We start from the raw sequence: 9,729 nt of genomic DNA on the forward strand, positions 1-9,729 counted from the left end.
GGGCATCAAAGGGAGGGGGGGGGGGGGGGTTGGCCAGGGCAGAATGGGTCTGAAAATTAGTGAGGGTCTGAGAAGCATAAGGAGGTTGAGAGGTTGAGTGATAGCGGGAGTCGGATAGAGGTTGAGAGGTTGGGGGGGAAGAAGGATAGTGGGGGGGGATAAGGGGAGAAGTATCATGGGTTATCATCTTGAGGTTAACTTAAGATGATTTCGGGGCTTTAGTGTCCCCGCGGCCCGGTCCTCGACCAGGCCTCCACCCCCAGGAAGCAGCCCTTGACAGCTGACTAACACCCAGGTACCTATTTTACTGCTAGGTAACAGGGGGCATAGGGTGAAAGAAACTCTGCCCATTGTTTCTCTCCGGCGCCCGGAATCGAACCCAGGACCACAGGATCACAAGCCAGCGTGCTGTCCGCTCGGCCGACCGGCTCCCCCCCCCCTCAAGAACTGGGTGTTGAGGGTGGAAGAAAGGTTGTGTTAGTCAGGGGGGAATCAGGGGGTAGGTGGAGGTCTTGGGGTAGAAGAGGGGGAGAGGGAGATGGGGGGGAGAGGTGAGGGGGGTTCTATGAGAGATATGGGGTTTGGGGTTGGAGTAGCATGAGGTGAACTTTGGGTGATGGGGTGGAGTAGATGGGATTGAATGCAATGGAGGTAGAAGGGGATGGGGTGGGGTGGGGGGGGGAGATGTTGGGGCTAGGAGGGGGGGGGGAAGGTTGGCTTGGGGAGGGTGTGGCTTAGCCCAGTAAGGTCATTGAAGGGTGTGACGTGGCAGGTTGAATAGGTGCAAGTGGGAGGGGGGGGGGGGGGAAGAAGGGGGGACCCAAATCCTTATCCTGACACCCCCTTCTAACTGCTATATAGTCGTGATGGGTCGTCGCTTCCCCCCCCCCCCTGATAGTTCCCTTCCCTTTCCTTAGTGATATGTGACTTAACCACACGGCCAGTGCTACTTTTCCTACTCTTCCCAGACAGTGATCTACTCTCGCGTTGTGTACCTGGGGCCAGATTCATGAAGTAGTTACGCAAGCACTTACGAACCTGGGGCCAGATGCATGAAGTTGTTACGCAAGCACTTACGAACCTGGGGCCAGATTCATGAAGTTGTTACGCAAGCACTTACGAACCTGGGGCCAGATTCATGAAGTTGTTACGCAAGCACTTACGAACCTGGGGCCAGATTCATGAAGTTGTTACGCAAGCACTTACGAACCTGGGGCCAGATTCATGAAGTAGTTACGCAAGCACTTACGAACCTGGGGCCAGATTCATGAAGTTGTTACGCAAGCACTTACGAACCTGGGGCCAGATTCATGAAGTAGTTACGCAAGCACTTATGATCCTAGGGCCAGATTCACGAAGCAGTTACGCAAGCACTTACGAACCTGGGGCCAGATTCATAAAGTAGTTACGCAAGCACTTACGAACCTGGGGCCAGATTCATGAAGTAGTTACGCAAGCACTTACGAACCTGGGGCCAGATTCATGAAGTAGTTACGCAAGCACTTACGAACCTGGGGCCAGATTCATGAAGTTGTTACGCAAGCACTTACGAACCTGGGGCCAGATTCATGAAGCAGTTACGCAAGCACTTACGAACGTGTACATCTTTCCTCAATCTTTGGCGGCTTTGTTTACATTTATTAAACAGTTTACAAGCATAAAAACTTGCCAATCAACTGTTGTTATAAACAGCCTCCTGGTGCTTCCGAGCTCATTAACTGTCTAATAATTGCAAACAAAGCCGCCACAGATTGAGAAAAGATGTACAGGTTTGCAAATGCTTGCGTAACTACTTCATGAATCTGGCCCCAGGTTCGTAAGTGCTTGCGTAACAACTTCGTGAATCTCGCCCCAGGTCTTCCCTGCTTGTTGACCAGACCACACACTAGAAATTGAAGGGACGACGACGTTTCGGTCCGTCCTGGACCATTCTCAAGTCGATTGTGATGAGGAGTAGCTTATGTCGTAACACCCTTCCCTGCTTATTTCTGTACGGTCGCTCGGTGTTAGTTACCAGCTGATAGTCTATCTGATAAGGATAGGGGGGGGGTGTTACTCCCAGAGAAGGCTGAGCTGTGATTGGCTACTGTGTCGTAACAACACGTAACCTGGGGATTCGTCGCTGGGGTATCTCACCGCTACAAGCACAGATGGATATAAGCAACTTGTACAAGCACAGCTGGATATATACACAGGAGACATCTCCCGTCACGCAGGGTGCAGTTGCGCCTCCACAGATCTCCAGTATCATCTATTGATACTGGTAATGGCTCAAAAGGGCCACCACTTACGGGCTATTCATGCCCGTGCCACCTCTTCGGTGGCTTAATCTTCATCAATCAATCACAGTTGGATAAATATAGCTTCTACAAGAAGGTGGAAATTATGCGCCTTCGCCTCTGGGTCACCGCTAAGACGATCGCTGTGAAGCTCGTATCGTAGCGCTGCGATACGTATCATCGTAGGGCGCTGCGATACGTATCATTGTAGAGCGCTGCGATACGTATCATCGTAGGGCGCTGCGATACGTATCATCGTAGAGCGCTGCGATACGTATCATCGTAGGGCGCTGCGATACGTATCATCGTAGAGCGCTGCGATACGTATCACCGTAGAGCGCTACGATACGCATCATCGTAGAGCGCTGCGATACGTATCACCGTAGAGCGCTACGACACGCATCATCGTAGAGCGCTGCGATACGTATCACCGTAGAGCGCTACGATACGCATCATCGTAGAGCGCTACGACACGCATCATCGTAGAGTGCTACGACACGCATCACCGTAGAGCACTACGACACGCATCACCGTAGAGCGCTGCGACACGCATCACCGTAGAGCGCTACGACACGCGTCACCGTAGAATGCTACGACACGCGTCACCGTAGAGCGCTACGACACGCACCACCGTAGAGCGCTGCGATACGCACCACCGTAGAGCGCTACGATACTATACGAGACGCCGTAGTGAATCGCTCGCTGGGATCACTACGTACGGTGGCGTTGACATCTCCGTCCTCCCGCTCCCTTGTGTAGTGAGGCTCGTGTTGCTGACCCCTGCTCCCTCACGTCCCAACAGGAACGGTTGTGCACTGACACTGATCTGCCCACATCAGGGGGATATACGAGGGGTCGCAGCAGTATCTGCCCACATCAGGGGGATACACTAGGGGTCGCAGCAGTATCTGCCCACATCAGGGGGATACACTAGGGGGTCGCAGCAGTATCTGCCCACATCAGGGGGATACACTAGGGGTCGCAGCAGTATCTGTCCACATCAGGGGGATACACTAGGGGTCGCAGCAGTATCTGCCCACATCAGGGGGATACACTAGGGGTCGCAGCAGTATCTGCCCACATCAGGGGGATACACTAGGGGTCGCAGCAGTATCTGCCCACATCAGGGGATACACTAGGGGTCGCAGCAGTATCTGCCCACATCAGGGGGATACACTGGGGGTCGCAGCAGTATCTGCCCACATCAGGGGGATACACTAGGGGTCGCAGCAGTATCTGCCCACATCAGGGGGATACACTAGGGGTCGCAGCAGTATCTGCCCACATCAGGGGGATACACTAAGGGTCGCAGCAGTATCTGCCCACATCAGGGGGATACACTAGGGGTCGCAGCAGTATCTGCCCACATCAGGGGGATACACTAGGGGTCGTCGCAGCAGTATCTGCCCACATCAGGGGGATACACTAGGGGTCGCAGCAGTATCTGCCCACATCAGGGGGATACACTAAGGGTCGCAGCAGTATCTGCCCACATCAGGGGGATACACTAGGGGTCGTCGCAGCAGTATCTGCCCACATCAGGGGGATACACTAGGGGTCGCAGCAGTATCTGCCCACATCAGGGGGATACACTAAGGGTCGCAGCAGTATCTGCCCACATCAGGGGGATACACTAGGGGTCGCAGCAGTATCTGCCCACATCAGGGGGATACACTAGGGGTCGCAGCAGTATCTGCCCACATCAGGTGGATACACTAGGGGTCGCAGCAGTATCTGCCCACATCAGGGGGATACACTAGGGGTCGCAGCAGTATCTGCCCACATCAGGGGGATACACTAGGGGGTCGCAGCAGTATCTGCCCACATCAGGGGGATACACTAGGGGTCGCAGCAGTATCTGCCCACATCAGGGGGATACACTAGGGGTCGCAGCAGCATCTGCCCACATCAGGGGGATACACTAGGGGTCGCAGCAGTATCTGCCCACATCAGGGGGATACACTAGGGGTCGCAGCAGTATCTGCCCACATCAGGGGGATACACTAGGGGTCGCAGCAGTATCTGCCCACATCAGGGGGATACACTGGGGGTCGCAGCAGTATCTGCCCACATCAGGGGGATACACTAGGGGTCGCAGCAGTATTTGCCCACATCAGGGGGATACACTAGGGGTCGCAGCAGTATCTGCCCACATCAGGGGGATACACTAGGGGTCGCAGCAGTATCTGCCCACATCAGGGGGATACACTAGGGGTCGCAGCAGTATCTGCCCACATCAGGGGGATACACTAGGGGTCGCAGCAGTATCTGCCCACATCAGGGGCATACACTAGGGGTCGCAGCAGTGTCTGCCCACATCAGGGGGATACACTAGGGGTCGCAGCAGTATCTGCCCACATCAGGGGGATACACTAGGGGTCGCAGCAGTATCTGCCCACATCAGGGGGATACACTAGGGGTCGTCGCAGCAGTATCTGCCCACATCAGGGGGATACACTAGGGGTCGTCGCAGCAGTATCTGCCCACATCAGGGGGATACACTAGGGGTCGCAGCAGTATCTGCCCACATCAGGGGGATACACTAGGGGTCGCAGCAGTATCTGCCCACATCAGGGGGATACACTAGGGGTCGCAGCAGTATCTGCCCACATCAGGGGGATACACTAGGGGTCGCAGCAGTATCTGCCCACATCAGGGGGATACACTAGGGGTCGTCGCAGCAGTATCTGCCCACATCAGGGGGATACACTAGGGGTCGCAGCAGTATCTGCCCACATCAGGGGGATACACTAGGGGTCGCAGCAGTATCTGCCCACATCAGGGGGATACACTAGGGGTCGCAGCAGTATCTGCCCACATCAGGGGGATACACTAGGGGTCGCAGCAGTATCTGCCCACATCAGGGGGATACACTAGGGGTCGCAGCAGTATCTGCCCACATCAGGGGGATACACTAGGGGTCGCAGCAGTATCTGCCCACATCAGGGGGATACACTAGGGGTCGCAGCAGTATCTGCCCACATCAGGGGGATACACTAGGGGTCGCAGCAGTATCTGCCCACATCAGGGGGATACACTAGGGGTCGCAGCAGTATCTGCCCACATCAGGGGGATACACTAGGGGTCGCAGCAGTATCTGCCCACATCAGGGGGATACACTAGGGGGTCGCAGCAGTATCTGCCCACATCAGGGGGATACACGAGGGGTCGCAGCAGTATCTGCCCACATCAGGGGGATACACGAGGGGTCGTAGCAGTATCTGCCCACATCAGGGGGATACACGAGGGGTCGCAGCAGTATCTGTCCACATCAGGGGGATACACTAGGGGTCGCAGCAGTATCTGCCCACATCAGGGGCAACACCCGGGTGATGGGGCATCACCAGGGGCCGCCCGAACACCCTGGTATTAGCGGCTGTTATCATAACTCATCAATGTTATCAACTCACACTCTGAAGCTCCCAGCTAATTCTTGGTCTTGGCTTGATCCTCCAGCTGCTCTGTAGAGCCTCGGCTCTATTTCTGGTCTATAGAGTCCAGACCTTATGCTTTCTTAATGCTTTAAAAGAGTCCAGAGTTTGGACTCTTTAATACTGATTTGTCAATGCTTCAGTTGTGATTCTTTGACTGGTTTATAGATCAAAGAGCTGTAGCTCTATTTCTGCTTCATAGAGTCCAGACATTTTGATATAATTTGTTCTATATAGAGACTAGGGCTTCGGCTCTATTACAACGCTCTAAGTCCAGATCTTCGGCGGCATAATAACACCAGCCAACCACAGGGGGGGGGGGGGCCTGACGGCTGAGTGGACAGCACTCGGGATTCGTAATCCTGAGGTTTCGGGTTCGATCCCCGGTGGAGGCGGAAACATATGAGTTTCTTTCACCCTATTGCTGCTCTATTGTTACTACCGTTTAGAGTCCATAACTTCTGCTCTATTACTGCTGATGTGTTTAACACATCTCTCACCCTGTCCATGGAGGACAGAAGAAAATGTAAATATGTTGGTTAGCATTGTAAATGTCCGGCCACCTCTGTGGTAGAAAATAATCATATATAAAACACAACTGCTTTATAGAATGTGGGGGGAGAGGGGGGGGGGCTTAATTACTGTTTTATAGAGTCCCGAACTTCGACTCTGTTACTTCTTTATAGAGTCCAGAAGTGCAGTTCTATTACTGCTTCAAGTAGCCCAAACGTGCGACTCTAATCCTGCTCATAGAGTCAACATCTGTGACTCTAATACGGCTTTATAGAGTCCAGAGTTTCGGCTCTATTACTCTATATAAAAAGTCAAGATCCGGCAAGGAACTATAAATAGAGGCTGACGCAGCTGGCTTGGTGTCCACAGCTGGTCACCTTCGCTCGTCCATCTGTATGTCATGTTCTCAAGGAATGTCGGCCTTGCGAGGCGTTGACCCTCTGGCCGTCACTGTGCAAGCTTCTCAGACACTTCGCTACGAAGGTGTTACTTGAGCACGATTAATTGTGCTCAACTAGAATCGGTGTTAATCCTGTTATCATCGGTAAATTTAATACTGATTTTAGTGGCTATCGTGGAATGTGAGAATTGGTTCATATAGCGATGATTTTCGTTATTAATGGGGGATGAAGTGGGGGTAATTAGAAGATAGGAGCCAATCAGAGGCACTCCTGGTTCAGCCTTGACGGCTTGCCCGGGTCTTGACACCTGTTCTGCCTGCAGGCAGACTGCTGGACGGACAATTTGAGAAGTATTTTGACCAGCTGGACTCCACACCGCCGCCAGCTGTCCATCTCCAACCAGCTGGACTCTACACCGCCGCCAGATGTCCATCTCCAACCAGCTGGACTCCACACCGCCGCCAGCTGCCCATCTCCAACCAGCTGGACTCCACACCGCCGCCAGGTGTCCATCTCCAACCAGCTGGACTCCACACCGCCGCCAGCTGTCCATCTCCAACCAGCTGGACTCCACACCGCCGCCAGGTGTCCATCTCCAACCAGCTGGCCTCCACACCGCCGCCAGCTGTCCATCTCCAACCAGCTGGCCTCCACACCGCCGCCAGCTGTCCATCTCCAACCAGCTGGACTCCACACCGCCGCCAGCTGTCCATCTCCAACCAGCTGGACTCTACACCGCCGCCAGCTGTCCATCTCCAACCAGCTGGACTCCACACCGCCGCCAGCTGTCCATCTCCAACCAGCTGGACTCCACACCGCCGCCAGCTGTCCATCTCCAACCAGCTGGACTCCACACCGCCGCCAGCTGTCCATCTCCAACCAGCTGGACTCCACACCGCCGCCAGCTGTCCATCTCCAACCAGCTGGACTCCACACCGCCGCCAGCTGTCCATCTCCAACCAGCTGGACTCTACACCGCCGCCAGCTGTCCATCTCCAACGAACCAGATTGATTAGACGTCTTGACGCACTTACCGCCCGGGATCACAGGGCTCGGAGAGAGATTTTCATTTTTCCAGTTGGATCTTCGGGCGCCAGTGTGATTGATGGATAGTTGGCGGGTCTTGGTGTGGATATGTGGTGGGCATCATGCCCATGCCCAACTGGCCGCGGGTTTCAGAGGGGCTGTTACGAGCTCGTAATTAGGTTACGATCTTGCTGCTTGATTCGGCGTTAGGTCGACGCCGGACGCCTCTATAGTGTGGCGTCGACTGGCGTCTTCCAGTGTGATAAGAGAACTCAGTAAGATATAAAGTTAATATATTTCGATATAAAGCTTTCCGTAAAGAATATTAAATATATATAAAGGATTCGATCAGGTCTAAACGATCAGGTCTAAACGATCAGGTCTAAACGATCAGGTCTAAACGATCAGGTCTAAACGATCAGGTCTGGGCCTTTGTGACAACTTCTGCCACTGTCGTGATGTTAAATTGTTTTTCTAAGATTAGAAAATCAACTTTTAGAACCGTGTTCTGTACAGTAGAGACGGGATTGATTCTCACCTGTCTACACCTGTCATTGTCGAGGCATTGCTGGTGGACGGGTCATGGACGGTAATAATGATGTCATTATAGAGACCAAGACACATGTTACTCAACTAATGATACATTATAGACCAACTTACACGTGTCCTCAATTAAGCAAATGACACATATACAGCACACATAAAGTCTAAATTTAACATAATACCAAATTACTAACAACAAAAACACTTTTAAGAATATATTTTATTTTCAAGACTATCAACATTCCTGGAGCCTTTGATTACCCAGAGAATAACGTTGCTTAGACGGCTGTTTTAACCTTTATACAACCTTCATACTACCTTCATACAACCACTGTACAACGTTTGAACAACCTTTACACAACCTTTGTGCAACTTTCATACAACCTTCATACAACCATTGTACAACTTTTGAACAACCTTTACACAACCTTTATACAACCATTGTACAACTTTTGAATAACCTTTATACAACCTTCATACAACCATTGTACAACTTTTGAACAACCTTTACACAACCTTTATACAACCATTGTACAACTTTTGAATAACCTTTGCACAACCTTCATACAACCATTGTACAACCTTTACACAACCTTTATACAACCTTTGTGCAACCTTTATACAACCTTTGTGCAACCTTCATACAACCATTGTACAACTTTTGAACAACCTTTCCACAACCTTTGTACAACTTTTGTGCAACTATTATACAACCATTATACAACCATTACACAACCATTGGGCAATTTAATGGCGGACCATTGGGCCTGCAAATTGGGCAATAACATAAACGTTAGGGCTTCTGGAGAACCGGTTTCCTTCGACATGGTTGGGAAGCCATCAACCGGAGATCTATCTTGAGGTTATCTTGAGATGATTTCGGGGCTTTAGTGTCCCCGCGGCCCGGTCCTCGACCAGGCCTTCACCCCCAGGAAGCAGCCCGTGACAGCTGACTAACACCCAGGTACATATTTACTGCTAGGTAACAGGGGCATTCAGGGTGAAAGAAACTTTGCCCATCTGTTTCTGCCTCGTGCGGGAATCGAACCCGCGCCACAGAATTACGAGTCCTGCGCGCTATCCACCAGGCTACGAGACCCCCAGATGAACAGATGAACAACAATGTTCCTCCAAGGATCACTATAATGTCTTAATGACCTCCCAGGAGTGGAGGAGCCAATATAACTGTGGATAATTAGTGACTAATGACCCGGACGTAACAGCTGCCGGTTAAACCAAGTGGTTAGACCATGTTTACACTCAGGAGTTGTCAAGAACATCTTTGTTACCTAAAAGTTAAGTCAGGGGCCTCGTTAGCATGACTGCTAACGAGAGGTAGTGACATACTCAAGGCCTCGTTAGCATGACTGTTAACGAGAAGTAGTAACATGCTCAAGGCCTCGTTAGCATGATTGCTAACGAGAAGTAGTAACATGCTCAAGGCCTCGTTAGCATGACTGTTAACGAGAAGTAGTAACATGCTCAAGGCCTCGTTAGCATGACTACAGCAGGTCATCACAGGTGATGACCTCATCA

At 51.9% G+C, this 9,729-nt stretch overlaps 1 protein-coding gene across 1 annotated transcript; it reads left to right on the forward strand.

The window, feature by feature from the left end:
• Positions 1–7,049: 7,049 nt before the first annotated feature.
• Positions 7,050–7,640, forward strand: LOC123771334 (uncharacterized). Its single transcript, XM_045763838.2, has one exon. The coding sequence runs from the start codon at positions 7,050–7,052 to the stop codon at positions 7,638–7,640; it is 591 nt and encodes a 196-aa protein (XP_045619794.2).
• Positions 7,641–9,729: the final 2,089 nt, after the last annotated feature.

Source organism: Procambarus clarkii, chromosome 54 (assembly GCF_040958095.1).
Source record: "Procambarus clarkii isolate CNS0578487 chromosome 54, FALCON_Pclarkii_2.0, whole genome shotgun sequence".
In the NCBI taxonomy this organism is placed as follows: Eukaryota; Metazoa; Arthropoda; class Malacostraca; order Decapoda; family Cambaridae; genus Procambarus; species Procambarus clarkii.